This window comes from Motacilla alba, chromosome Z, assembly GCF_015832195.1.
Source record: "Motacilla alba alba isolate MOTALB_02 chromosome Z, Motacilla_alba_V1.0_pri, whole genome shotgun sequence".
In the NCBI taxonomy this organism is placed as follows: Eukaryota; Metazoa; Chordata; class Aves; order Passeriformes; family Motacillidae; genus Motacilla; species Motacilla alba.
In genome coordinates this window covers 20,500,090-20,515,717 of record NC_052046.1, presented here as the reverse complement: position 1 = coordinate 20,515,717, position 15,628 = coordinate 20,500,090, and the positions used below count along the sequence as shown (strand labels likewise).

The following is a 15,628-nucleotide window of genomic DNA, read 5'->3' as shown; positions in this document are numbered from 1 at the left end:
CTTTCTTTTTATTTACAAACCATTACTCATTATAAACATTCCATAACCAGAATCTGGTAACCACTATCACTTCTTCTACACTATATTAAAAATACTTATTACCTGCTTGGCTCTGTAGAAAGGCATGTACAAATAATAAAAATATTGAATTGTAATATGGATTGAATGTCTAGAGTTAAACAGCAGATGTGATGTTTAAAGAAACTGCTTGAACATACTCCAGTCATCCTTCACTTCAGTGCCACTTTAGGATATACCACTCATATTTACAGAAAATATATTCTATAATAGAAAGAAAACCCTCAAAAAGTCTCTTCCCATGCTACTCAACTCTGTTGAATCAAAGAAAGGAAATGGAGCATGAACATTTAGCAATTAAAAAGTACATGGCTACACCACTGCTAAATCCATCTTGTTATGTTACAAGAATAAAAAATTACATGTGCAGCTAAACAACTGAGAACTCTCCAACTCTTTGAAATGGTATCTTGCCCACTATATATTGTGCTAACAATTCACTGTATAATAAGGATTACACGTTCTCACCTCCCATTATGCTAACTGCATTTTCACGGGTCATATACGCATCCTTTTTTCCAGGTGACTAGACAAATGCACACACAAACTTCACCTAAAAATACACTGAGTCTTGCCAAGTAGCAGCAGGATGAAATATACCACAGTAACAATCCCGTCTTTGTCCCAGCCTAACACTCTACCTATTAACAAGCTTTGATGCATAGCCAAGAAAAATCTCAGTGCTGAGATTCTGGGTCTTGTGCCCAAACCAATCTGGGCTTGTGTTTAATATAGTATAGTCTGCTTTTAAGTTACTGCCAATCATTAACTCTACAAAGAGTATGTCTGGGATTATTTTGTCTTTACAATGAATATTATTAACGTAAAAAAGGCAGAAAAATTAAAATTATTTTGAAAAGAATAAGTGAATCGTGCAATCCATAGCACTAAGAAAATAGGCTTATTCAGAACATAAATGTATTGCTGAAAATAATTCTGGAGTAATCTTTTTTTTTCTGTGTGTCAGTAATAGGTGTCCAAAATATTGAATTAAGTGAACAAAATATAAAAATGCAAATTGAAAGAAACACAGATTCTTAAACTTGCAGATAACTTCAAAACTCATTTTTACCAAAGGAAAAGTAGGTAATTGTTTACAGTTTCTTAAACAATAACAGAGACACTATCATCAGTTGAAAAATAACTTAGGAATATCTTAAAGAAAAACTGTTAAAATATGAAACCGTACACTTAGATAAACCAAATATTATTATTTGCTATCCTTGCAAAAAAATAGACTGAAGTGAGTGATCCCTCACACACTGAGGAAAAGAAATATGTAAAGCAAAAGAAAGTATCAATTAAATGTACTTTTAAAGCATTCATGCTATGACATTGGTGCAGAAGATGAGAAAAAAACTAATATCAAAATGACTTGATAAAACATATAAAGATTGAAACAAGAGTAAATGTCATTCAAGGTTCCTCCCTGCAAGAGGCTGCTCCCATTCCCTGTAAGACTGATATCTTTTATACAGTATACTGTGGACAGAAGGTCATGTCCACCTTCTGTATCACTAAAACTTGCTTAGAAGTCTCTTGTCTATGACAGCTTACTTCTGGCCTTGGTTTTTGTAGCTGACTTCTAAGAATTTGATGTACTGAGATTGCTTGCACAATCTATTCTATAGAGAACACCACAAGCAACTAGAACACTCTAGTTGTATAAAAATTGGCAAGAAAATCAGGCCAAGCAGACAGGAACAGAAGGCAACAATCTCTTGAGACAGTCTTAAAAAAAAAAAAGTCACTCAATCCCAAGGGTAAGGATTTTTTCTGTCGTTTTCACCAAAATATTCTTTTCTCTCCTTTATCCTCATACCATAAAATTATTATCAAATTCCAGTCCAAAGGAACTCCATAGGTTGTTAGGCTTATTTATGAATTTTTGTTATTTTTGTTTACATTACTAGTTTTACTGCAAACGTTGAGTCATGTAAACATTTGCAAAAGTGAGCATTTTCATATGACTGTGGATAAATGGGAATTTACAAATTAGCAATTTCATTTCAAATCCTTACTGAATTTATATACTACAACAAGTCACTCAAAGCATACAAGATACACAAGAACTAATGTAGAATCCTATCAAAATAAACATCTGACATGTAGGTAAGTATTACTGTAAGAATGTGTGACCAGTGGGTGATTGTATATGATATAATCACAAAATTAGGATATCAGTACCAAACCAAAATACTCTGAAAACATTTCCCTTCTTCAAATGCTTGAAATCTACAAAACTAAGTCTCGTCCTTTCTTCTCTTTACATCTGTAGTGAATTTTTGCATGTGTGTGATTTTCTAGTTTAATAATTGCCCTAGTCAAGATCAAGCAAGGCACCATAAAAGTATCTAACATTCTTTTCCTGGGTATCTGGTGTATAAAGACATCTTCACAGAAGCCAAAGAACTCCTGAACAGAAACAAACAGAAAGTTCAGTTTATAAATTACAAATATGTGGAAGTATTTATACCTTCTGAAAGGCAGAAACTTAGAACTGCTATTATATTAACACACTCAACAAAACTGGGTTTTAAAAGAATACATAAAAAATAAGTTCCTTTTTCAGGTTACTTTCCATTCTCACTGTTTTTGATACCTAGCCAATGAATTCCCACCAGTTAGTGTCTGTGCTTTTTCTTAGCACCACAGGAGAAAAAAAAAAGTTCTCAGGTAGCTTCAGCTTATGCATATCTGCATATCATTCCTGTGGCTATTAAACACAAGACATATTCTCTTCAGTAAAACAATTTTAAATGTATTTAGAATTCAGGAGAGTCCCATCTGCAAACCACTGGAGGCATGTGTCATTTTGTCTACTTTATTTCTGACATAAATGCCAAAACTCTTCAAAGGTTGAAGAGTTGTGCTCGGAGTACAAGCTGAGTTTGGCATGTGAGGCACGAATTTTATGTTGGAGCACCTGTAACTACAGCGTAATGCCTGGAAAGTGTGTTGATCTAGACAAGTGGCAGGTACTTTCTGTGTTCTTATGCTGTTAAGTCAATTCATAAATAACGGAATAACTTCATTACTTTCAATACTAATCCAAATTCTACCTCTTTACTGAGCCTGAGTCCTGCCCAGATTTCCATAAAGTGGTTCTCTAGTGAAAGAGCACTGTCCTGATAAGCACTGACAATGCACAGGTAAGGTACTACTTACATTATCTCCTACAAATTTGTCAGGACTTAACAGCCAAGTTTGCATGCTTGAACTAATACCTTCTCAATAATTTATATGATAAACAAGAAAAATTATCTAAATCAGCTAGTGTTCTTGATGTACTGTATCTAATGCAAATAACTAAACTTATAAAATTCTGCTCGGAAACAGTTCAATCAAGATACAGAAAAACAGAAAGACTAAAATAGTGCCATACTGTTCTGTGTATGTATCAGCACATTTCAATGCCTAGTACTTCTCCAAGAAGCTTTTCAAACAACAATTCAAACCAAGAGTGAAAGAACAGAAATGGAAATCTATTAACCACTGAAGAACAAAAAGTAGAACACTTAGAACAGTCCTAAATATGTTTAGTGTACTAAAGGCCACTGAAAGTTAGGATTTAAGAGAAACATTTCAATACCCTGACTTGAAATAGGACAAGTAGCAAAGATTTACTTACTTGCTCTCTTGAAATTCATCATTATAGGAGCTTTTGCACTCTTACAGAAATATTGGTTAGAATTTTATTTTATATTATTAAAAATTATTTCAGTATGTGATTATTTTTGCATAAAGTTGAAATTTATCCATCTAAATATAAATTGCTTAAAATTGTTTAAAGATTTGGACACTTATTTTAGTGTCAAAATGGCCTGCTTCAAATTAAGTTAAAATTGAACAACACAAGCTGTTTTGCCAGTTTATTACTAACAATGGCTCCTAATTTTAAAATAACAGCCATACAAATGGAGCATATTAAACACAGAGTGAACAAGCCTTTTTTGAAATACAGAATTAATGATTTTTAATAAAATAAAAGTACTTACAATTTCCCCATGAAACACATGCATTATCCTTAACAAGAGATACAGAAACATGGAATGGCTTGGGTTGAAAGGGATGGTTAACAGTTATTGCCTCCAAGCCCCAACAATTTGCAAGGACATCTTCAACTAGATCAGGTTGCTCAGGGCTCTGTTCTGCCAGACCTTGAACACACTGCATGGTGGAGCATCCACCACCTCTCTGGGCAATCAGTTCTGCATTTCACCACCCTCATTGTAAAAAACATCTTTGTTATATCTAATCTAAATCAACTCTTTCTTTTTAGAAAAAAACAAAACCATTGCCTCTCATTCTTATTGCAAAAGACCCTGCTAAAAAGTTTATCCCCATCTTTCATACAGGTTTTACCTCCCTTGCCCGGCTGGCCATACTTTTGAAGCAGCCCAGCTGGCTTCCTGGGCTGCAAATGCATGTTTCCAGCTCATGTAAAGCTTCTTGCCAACCAACACCCCCAAGTTTTCTCCTCAGGGTGGCCCTCAATCCATTTTATGCTCACCCTGTATTTTTGCTTAGGATTGCTCTGACCAAGGTGCAGCACCTTGCACTTGGCATTGTTAAACTTCAGAGTACAATGAGTTTAATTTTGAGAAAAAATTGAAAGAGGGGAAATTTAGATTTCAGAGTAGCATATAAATTTTGACACAATGCTATCAGGGAGTTTCTTAGTAGAACTAAGCCTAAGTTCCTGACTGGTTGCTAACTTGGCTAATTTTAGAATCAATGCAAAAAATGTGCTTCCCAGTAAATACATGTAAGGAAGTCTTAAAAAAAAAGCAACACAAAAGAGGCCAAAAGACCATCTTCAAGAATTAGATTATAATGTTATTGCTTAAAATAGTTATCAGAGGCACATAACCACTGAGTAGAAATATACCTATTCACTCCAGGGAACTCTACTAAATCCATTAGTAGTGAATTGCAAAAACTGTCACAAGTAGCAAACTGTCTTATCAGAACTGCTAGGCAACCTGGACGTGCTGAATAAAACAAAAGCTGAAGATCTAATTGCCAAAATCTAGGAACTAAAAAACAGAGAAAATGACAAACTAATTCTCAGAGCAATGACTGAAGAGAAACTGGAAAGCCCAAGCAACATAAGTGATATCAGTTGAATAACTGTAAGAAGGGCTGACATGGTCAACCTGTGAATGAACAGGGAGATGGAAGTAAAAAAAAAAAAGTTGCTACTCTCTGCATACAGTATTATTAAGGCTAATAAGAGATTAATGATGGAAGAGATTTAAAGAATGTTGAAAAATTAGAGACGGAAAAGAACCCAAACCATAAAGTAATTTGAAGACTAGAAAAAAATTCTTACTGTGAAGGCCAGAAAGAACTCAATGTCTACAGCTTATTGAAAGGACTCAATTAGAATTTAAGAGATTGAAGTAAGAGAAAATACAGCCTGCTGAAGTGAACCTTAGAAAAAGGCACACCAAAAAGTAATTCAGTGGCTACAAGATGAATCCAGACAAGTTAAAACATAAAACTGGAAGATGTACCATTAGGAATTATGTATCTAAGTACTGGAATAGAATACACTCACTGACTAAATATGGAGCAAACTATGCTCTCTTGATATCTAAAAAAATTATGTTTGAATGCCTTTCCAGTTCAGCTGTAGCCAAACAGTGAGTTCAATACAAGGGTAACTGGCAGTAAATTATGGCATGAGATACACAGTTTATCTAGTTGTCTCCTTTGGCTTAAAACACTATTAAGAGAATACCTGAATTTGCTGTATGAAAAGAGCAGCAGTCCTCTAGGTACAGGAAGTTCAATGTCAGTTGCAAAAAGAATTTATATTCAGAACCTCAAAAGCCAGTCTTATTAATATGCAATGTCTATTTTCTGGTGCTAAACTGAAAAACCAGCAGACAAACTCTATTGTCAGACAAAGCCTGATAGTAAGTTACACTTAGTTTAAGAAAATGCTAGTAGGATTAGAAGTACAGTTATTAAATTTAAAATAGTAGTTTTGTGAAGAAATATATCTGTTCATATAGAAACAGATAAAACTTAACATTCCAAAGTAAATATGTAGCTCTAAATATATGGTATTTGCATCACATTATTACACTTATTAACAGCCAACATTAACAGAAAAGTAGCTTGCTGAACACAAGACGAGATACTAGATTAAGTTTAAATAAGTAGAAACATATATATACACATTTTTACTACTTTTCACTGTGTAATGTTTGCATTATAAGCACAAGGTAACAAGCACAGAATAAATAAATTTAAAGCAACATATTTTAACATAAATTATTAATTTACAAATACAAAGTATCTAACTCATCATTTATAACAACTGCAGATTTACAAAGAGAAAAGTTTTGATTTCAAGATCTTTTAAAAAATATTTCCATCCATGTGATCATGTAAAATTACCTTTGGCTTTTCCACACCACAGTACTATAAGAGCACTTTAGAAAAGCAAACTTGTTTGCTCAGTATGACAATGTTTATTCATGCTGATGCCAAGAAAATGTTGAGGTGTCTTGACAATATTCAATTTTTACTGTATGGTCTGAAATGGATTTAGCATGAACTTGAAACCCTGCCTGGCATAATTAACTATTTTTATTACGATTGTGTCTAGATGACAGGACTGGGGGGGAGTAAGTTTTTGACCATGTTATTTCACATCTTTCAATAAAAAATTAAGCCTGAGGAAGTACATCCTAAAAACTGTTACAGGTTTCTGCTTTGAGGATGAAGGAACTAATTATTTATATATGCATAGAAAATATGCAAAGCTTAACATAGGATTTATTTTACCCATGTCAAGCAAATGGATATAAGAAAATAACAGGAATGCAAAGGAGTGACAATAGAGCTACTAAAAATTACAAGTAGTTAATAGTAGTAATTATTTACTACTACTACTGTTCATCTCCTTGGAATAGTAATAGTTTGTAAAACAAAAGAAACGTGATTACTTAGTTCAACTGCAAAATACAGGATTATTAAGAGAAAATATATAAGAGGAAACACCAAATTAAATTCAAGTGATATTAACTACTCAAAAAGTCAGCTTCTCTTCCTCGACAGTTTAGCTATTTTAAGCACTTATTTCATATTGCCATTTAATACCATACCCATAACAAGGATGCAACTGAACTTGATTATACAGTGAAAAACTGTACCGTCTACTGAATTTCACCCCACACTGCATGTCTTGCAAACAATAAGCACCGAAAATTTTTAAAGCTAGTAAGCAGAAATGTGTAGCACCTGAGCTCCCCCTACAGGTTGAAAAGAAATGTATAAGAAATATTTTTAATTACCAGACTAAAGGAGGACTATTTACTCTGAAGCCTTCAGATGGTCATCTCAAGCTGCTGCCATTTTACAAACTCAGCGTGATGCTGAGAAATTTTATTACTTATTCAATGATGATAAACACTTCTTCTATCTCTAAACATTCCTGTATGGAAACAGCTGGTTTACAGTGTGAAGTTTAGGTTTAAGCTTTCTAAAAAACCCCGGACTTCTCTAACAACTGGCCAGAATGACTGGGAGACTCTATTTACAAGTTTTCTTACCTAATACAAGGTTTTCAAGTGTATAAAGCTATTTTAAAAATATACACAAGAGGTTAAAATGCATACTGAAATGACTAAAATTAACTTCACCACTTGAGCACTTTAAGTATGGTTGCATTTAGAAGTGGTATTGGATCTCAGTACCATGAGTTTGAGAAAGTGTCTATTGTTTCTGTACTGCTTCTCTAAAATAGACCTCATAAATGCATTTGGATTAAAAGAGGCTGGACTAATACAAATGAGTACAGTTTTGCAGAACAAATCATGCATGTTAAAGACAGTACTCTGAAACAAATGTTGTTAGAAGTTCAATTATTCTACTAGAACATTTAAGTATCTGATGAGAAGAAATTTTGATAGATATCAGAAGTTTCTTCACCCTCTGATATGTCCATAGACATTACCCTCAAGCTATGGACAGTCCATCCAACATTTTGTTTGATATTTACACCTCCCACATCTCTGCCTCTGATCAACACAGATTTTGACTACAGTAGGTGGTGAACACCCATGCGTATATTATTAAACATCGCCAGTACACTGAGAAAATAGTCACTATTTCAGACAATGAAACTTGATATTGTTTATCTTACTTTATCTAAACAGACCTCAAATGTAAAACCACATTTTTTGTAACAAACAATATCATGCCTTTGATTTTCATGCTGGAGGACTGCAGACAATTATTTGGAAAATAGTAAGTCTAGAAATTTATGTTACTTGTGATACTAAGAAGTATTTCGGAAGGCTATGGCTCCCAAATGCTAAAAATGCAACCAATAAAACCCTCCTCTGAGTTAAGATAACCCATTTGGTTTTAATACTATTACTACTGGCTCCCTGAAAGAACAGAATAACCACAAACAGAGCACATTGCCCGACCATATGTAGAGCCAGCAGCTTACAGACTGACTACACAAATGTCTCTTAAAATAAGCTATAACATAATGCAAGCTTGGGCCTTGAGCACCTCATTCCTAAGGGTATCCTCCAGCTTCATATTCTCTTCATGCTACAAACTTGCTATTACACCTTAGTCAATTTTGTTTCCTGCAGCCATTCTAATAAAACCCCAATTTTATTAGATTAAATTAAACAGACTAGTGCACAGGTGTTGGACAGATAGGTAGGTAGTAAACATGTACAGATTCCAAAGTCCTTTGCTGTTGTAAAGAAGTTATTTATTCCCATATAGTTCAAGGTTCTTTTTCAGAGCGAGCTTTTCTCAGATACCATCAAATTTCTACATCCTTGCCTCCACTACCACATATGGCTATTTAATGCTAAACTGTAATTGTTTATTCTCCCCAACCAAGAACAATTCATTGACTCTTAGAAGCTTAACATTGTGTCAATATCAACTACAGGACTAGTAACCAGATTTTGGGATTGAAGTTATCCATCATACTCATTGATCTCCACTTGCTGTGGACCATCTGTCTACAGCAGCGATAGTACAGCTGCCAATTCCCAAAGCAACACACATCAAAACTTCTAAGACAACAGAAATAAAAGTCAGGGGATCTGTTTTACAAGATGTTTTGTACATTGTCTTTAAAGAAATACCTAGTTATGTCTAACACAGCCATAAAATCATGATACTCTATTTTATGTACTGCAATTTGTGATATACGTACTAATATGCACTGCTCTCACTGAGAGAAAGTAAAACTGAAAAATAGAAAACCAGTGGTCCAGAATTAGAGTTTCATGCTGGTTTCAGCTAAGGTAGAGTTAATTTTCTCTGCAGTAGCCAGCACAAGGCTGTGTTTTGGACTTGTGTTGAACACAGCTGTTATCCAGAGAGCCAAAGCCTTTTTTGCTTTTTGCACAAGCAGGAGAAATGGAGTGCCTGGGAGGTATGAGAAGACAAAGCCAGGACAGGTGGCCCCAACTGACAAAAGAGATATTTCAGGCCATGTGACATCATGATCAGTATAAAAAGTAGTGAGAAGAAGGATTAACTGAGTTGGAAGGGATGTTCACAAACACTGGCACAACTAAATTACTTGACAGCAATCCATGCTTTTACGTCTGTAAAGAAAAATGGATGTGACTGCTGCAGTTTTGGAAGCTGCTACACTGCAGGCATGAGTACTGTGTAATACCAGACTTCACTGGATGACTCTCCTTTCTGTGAGTCTCAGTGGTGGACGGCTACTATTTGTTACCACTATGTGTTAACACAGGTAAAGAAGCTGCAAAACTCAATCTTACAACTGAGAAGAAAGGCAAAGTAAAGACTGACAAATACATATAAATACTAACTCACAGAAAAAAATAAAACTCCGGTATAAGGAATTAATTAACTTTGAAAATCTTAAAACTGTAAACAATCTAAAGAAAAATACCTACCAAACAACACAATCCTTACCTGCGACTAGTTGTTTTCCTTTCTGTCTTGGTTTCTTCCTCTTGAAGTTGCTGTTTAGTATTTTCACTTGTATCAATTTTCAGCTTCTTGGCAATGCGTTCCTTTATTTGAAATCTCTCATTACTAGCAGCTTCATCCTCTACACTATCAGCATCTTCATCATGTTCCTCTTCATCCTTTATTGATTTAAAATGATAAAACTACTTCAGATTTTTTTCAGTACAAAATGACAAATATGGAAGTCTTTTTCTTATAATCTTTTCCAAGAAAAAAGAAAACTTTTCAAACAAATATATCCTTATTTGCTTCAGAGGTAACAAAAAATTGCAAACACGACAGCTTCTTTTCCATACACAAATTACTTCTTATCTGTAAGGATTTAAAAAACTAAAACACTCTGTTCTAGACAATTAACTCTTACAGGTCTGCAGATGACATCACAGCAGTGTGATAATACTCGTACCATTGTTCAAAATTTGATTAAGACAATACCATTGTCTCAATGGTATTGAGACATAATAGTACCATTGTTCATTTTCTACTGAAAGAAAAACTGAACTCCCTACCACATGGCTATACTACAGTCATGATGGGATAGAAGAGATAGCCCATCAGCTCCCATAAGGGAATTTACAAATACTAAATTGATCATAACTGTGGAACTGCTATAAGCTTAATGAATCAATCATAATTGATCATAAGCTGTGAAAACCTGTGTAATTGATAACTGCAGTTTGCTACAGAAGTCAAAGGAGATGCCTCAGGCCTCCATGTCTAGCACAGGTAGGCAAAAGCAGATAAAGCACCTTGGATCAAAGATATTTGAAGGGAGAAACAGTTGGAGAATGAACAAGTGGCCTGACTAGACCAAGGGATGACCATTTCCTTTGTTGAAGAAGGAAGTCTGTATGAACCTTAATTGAAGAATGACAGCTTGAAGATGACATGGTATATCTTTTCACATTTACTTTGGTGTGATGCTCATCAGCAAAAGGAAAGTGTAAGACACCACGTGATTCTAATTTCAGCCAAAGACAGAAAGAACACTTAGAAATAGCAATCCAGAGGATTCACTGTATCTAGGAGACTGCTAGAATGTAAGCACTTGGGAAGGAAGAACATGTACATGTCCTGGGTGTGACACACAGGTAAGAGGAAGAGTAGCGTGAGACCATGTCCATAAACATGGAGGAGGAGAGAATAAAAAACATAAAAGCAGCAAGAGGCAAAATTTGGGAATAGAAGAGAAAAATCAAGAATTGGATTTCAGAAGTTGTAGTGGAGTCACTGTTTAGGAATTTTTAGACTAATATGCTTAGATTAAAGATTTAGACAAGACAAGGCCAGTCAGAAATAAGAAAGAAATCTCTGAATACTTAGCACAGTAAAACAGCTGGATATTTTGCCAATGAAAAGACTGAAAGGTTGTTGGGGGAGTTTCGTCTGCTCCTTTTTAATAGGGGAAGGGAAAACTGGAACAGGATCAGCATTTCCCATAATTTACGAGAAAGATATTGTTTGACAGAGGAGATAATAAAACTTTCTAGAAGATTTGCTTACATGATAAATTGTCAGAGAGATGGGTGACTACAGACCTTAATAGCAGGGGGAAGTCCCAAAAAAAAGTGACAGGACTGTGTTCGAAGTCTTTAACAGTCAAGGATAAAGACAGACTCCTGGTAGAGATTTGACTAGGGCTTAGATAAGAGCATTTCACTGACACACAACTAATTGGACAGGAGAACTTCTGGAATGGAAATGCACAACTCTAGACAAATAGCATTTGCTAAGTAATAAGCTAGTTAAAAAATACAGATATCTGAGTAACAGGAAGAGGGTAAAAATTGGAGAGACAAAATGGTTTAACTTGTCCCACGTGGCTAAATCCCCTACTTCCCAAACCACCCATGAGCCTCAGTTCGCAAAGTATTTCACCATTTTTCTTCTAGAAGAACACAGAAAATAGGATATACCCTTCCTCCTCAATTGCTTTCCCTCCTGCAGCTCTACTTGTTTCTCCTGCCCAGTCTCCTCCTTCAGTCCCTCTCTCTCTCATTATGTCCATCTGATATCAACAAACAGATCTAACAATCCAGAGTCAGATCTAACAAAACAGACTCAACAATCCAGACTAAACTGCATTGCACCTCAAAAGGGAAGTGGCTGTTCTGTTGGCTGATAGTTGTTCTCCATGTGACACAGAAATGCAAAACTGCCTGCCTGAAAGCTATACTACTTCTTGCTGCTGTTATTAGCTAGGTGGAGTTGCCCTTTTCTTCTCCTTAATATGAAAATAAAAATGGTAATGAGACATTTTGTGATAGAATGACTACTGGCTACTGTATGTAATATGATTTTCCCATTTAAGCAGATTATTGAACTGAGGGGGGGATAACTCATTTTATCTACACATAGCACGGCATGAAACTTACTGTTCAGCAACTGACAGACAAATAGAGAGAGGAAAAGAAATTGTGCAGAAAAGAAATGTCACCGGTGAGAAAAAATTTTGTTAACACATTTCATATAATGTTTTCATTAACAACTTGGGCACAAAAAGAATCCTAACAAATAGCTATGAAGTACTGCTAATACAAAGGCTCTCTCGAATTAAATGTACAAATTTGAGGACTACAGTAAGAGAAACAGGATGGCATTTAACAGCATGAACAGCAAGGCCAGGTGCTTAGGGAATACTAACAAGAGTTTCTCTTACATGCTATGGGCTTATACGCTGGGACAAGTAGGAAGATCTGGAAGAATTATTTGCTCCCAGGTTTGGCTATAAAACTACCAATATATTTCAGCTGTGTAAATGCAAAAGTGATCCTGTGATGTGTTAACTAAAATAACTCCAAGTGAGGTCATAAAATACTAGTACCACTTCACAAGACCCAAGTAACTGCCTGAAGTGCTAAAATTTTAGCTTAGCTAAAATTTTAAATATAATGACATCTAAAGAGAACACCTCTCCAGGAAAAAAATGAGAAAAAGCCTTCATATTTCCAACTTTGTCTTAATTAGGTATATTTATTTAAATTTTTATTCTTCAATCTAATACATCCATGTTCTACACTCCCCAAATCCAGTTTCCTTAAGAAAGGGATATTTGAATATCTGAAAAATTACTAATTAAATAGCATTCTCCAAACTCTTCTAACACTAAAATGCTCCTGCACAGCAGGAATTACAAAGGAGAATGAAAAAGTCTGAATTCATACTATACCTTGTGAAAAATGGAAAAGCATGTGAGTAGATGGGTTTTTTAGGCATGTTAACGCGACAGACTGCTCTTCCTTTACTTCCACTGTGTCAACACACAGTGTAGTTAATACTTGTGCATGATGGACAGATATAGAAAACAGTATTTTCCAGGATTCAATTAGGTGAATGGGCGATTACAGTCCTAGTCATATATTACATCCCTATCTCAACAGCAATTCAAAGGGGTACTCCCATGATCTATGGTAGGAGACAGAGACATACTTCAGGCAACAAGCTTATGCTTACCTGCACCATGTATGACAACTTTCTTGTACTTAAACAGCCTCCATGTTTAGTTGAATGCTACTGCTTGACTATTCAAATCTCACGTCTTTCAGAGGTGATCGTCTTCAAAAACACAATTTCACTGCTACAATTTAATAATTCACTGAGTTTTTGTTCTCTTGAAGAAATCTTTCGAACAGGACTCTGACTTACATGCAGACTTACCCTCAAGCATTGCAATTATGTAATTATTCACGACAAAGTTGATTTAAATTATTTTTTTAAGAAGAAGTTTCAGGTTTTTTATCACTCTGGTGGTTTGTCACCCTGCGGTACACAACCCATATTACATCTTCCTATATAACTAATCTATTAAGTAACTAACATCAGTTTCTATAAAAGGTAGCAGGTAGTATGCTAATTCTACCCCGCTGTGATTAGCCAAACCTTAGAGTTTAGAGAGAGCCTTCACACTTCTGCCAGAAATCTGACTTGAGGTAGTTCTTAAAGATCTCTAAAGTAACATTTGTTCCCCAAAGGAAATCTTATCTGCCCACAGTAAAAACCAAAGAATTATTAGTAAAAAAATAATACTTGCCTCACTCAAATCCTTTTCTTCATTTGCCACTTCACTAAAAGAAAAAGATAAGTAACTACTTTGAAGTGCTAGAGGAGATTCAAAATATTATTTAAAACCCAACATTTCTTAAATAAAAAAATTGTTAGCAATCTGAAATTTTAGTAAGCTTACTACTTTATATCATCCTTGCACTTATCTTAAAAGTATCAATATTATCTTCTATCTTTTGACTATCACAATATTTTCTAATACAAAAAGGCTTAAAATCAAGGGCATTCATACAATGGAGAAATCCTAACTGTATCTTGAGCTATTCAAGCAAAACACTAATATGTACAGTTAAAACAACCAAAACTCAGTTGAGATGTTTTTGATCTCATTTACCAAACAATTAGCATTAGCAGCATTTCATTGCAACTAGTTTATATTTTGGAAGATGCATTTTACTGATACTTAAGCTTAATACCAAGATTTAAATTCATTTTACAGCTACAGCTTGGTGAATTAAAAAAGAAATCTATCTGAATACACTAAGGCTAACACACCCACTGTTAATCATCCCAAACTAATAATAAGGGCCCTTGAACCATTTTAGCTCACATTTTAAAAAAAGAAGTTATGCTAGAGAAAACCAAGGAATATTAAATAAGTCTCAAAAGTCAAGGCTTTGAAGTGTGCTCAAACCAATCAATAAGTAATCAAGATTACTAAAGAAACTCTGGATATGCTACAATCAATATTGCAATCAATGATATTATTTAATAAAGTGCTGTACCTGGGGAAATCAGGGCAATTGCTGATATCAGTACAGACAAGGGATGAACAGACTGAGAGTAGCCCAGCAAGGAGGATCTGGGAGTGTTGGTGGATGAAAAGCTGGACATGAGCTGATGATGTACACCTGAAGTCCGGAAAGCCAATTGTGCACAGCATCCAAAGCAGTGTGGGCAGCAGGGCCAGGGAGGGGATTCTGCCCCTCTGCTCTGCTGAGACCCCAGCTGCAGTGCTGCATCAGCTCTGGCGTCCCAGCAGAGGAAGGACATGGAGCTGCTGGAGGGACTCTGGAGGAGAGCCATGAAGATGATCATCTCTCCAATGGGGAAAGGCATGATTGATCAGCCCGGAGAAGAGAAGACTCCAGGGACACCTTATAGCATGCAGCCTTTATATGCTTAACATGGGTCTGTAAGATGGGGACAGACTCTTTAGCAGGGCCAGTTGTGAAAGAACAAGGAGTAATGGTTTTAAACGAGAAGCAGGTAAATTCAGACTAAACATAAGGAAGATGTTTTTTATGATGCAGATGGTGAGACACTGGAGCAGGTTGCCCAAGTAACTGCTCCACCTCTGGAAACATTCAAGGCCAGGTTGAATGGGGCTCTGCACAACCTGATCTAGTTGAAGATGTCCCTGCTCATTAAAGGGAGGTTGGATCTGATAAATTTTAATGGTTTCTTCCAAACCAACTAGTCTAGGATACTAAGATAAGCAAGTTCTTGGAGTTAGCATATTTTCATGGAATTTTCTCACTTTATAGCT

At 35.3% G+C, this 15,628-nt stretch overlaps 1 protein-coding gene across 1 annotated transcript in view; it reads right to left on the bottom strand.

Moving 5' to 3' along the window:
* The window catches only part of CWC27 (CWC27 spliceosome associated cyclophilin), a 97,080-nt gene that overhangs the window by 72,021 nt on the left and 9,431 nt on the right, over positions 1-15,628 (bottom strand). The window contains exons 9-10 of the mRNA XM_038125902.1: positions 14,108-14,141; positions 10,021-10,196 (exon numbers count right to left, since the gene is read on the bottom strand). Of these exons, the coding sequence (XP_037981830.1) occupies positions 10,021-10,196; positions 14,108-14,141 (210 nt within the window). The remainder of the gene's footprint in view (positions 1-10,020; positions 10,197-14,107; positions 14,142-15,628) is intronic.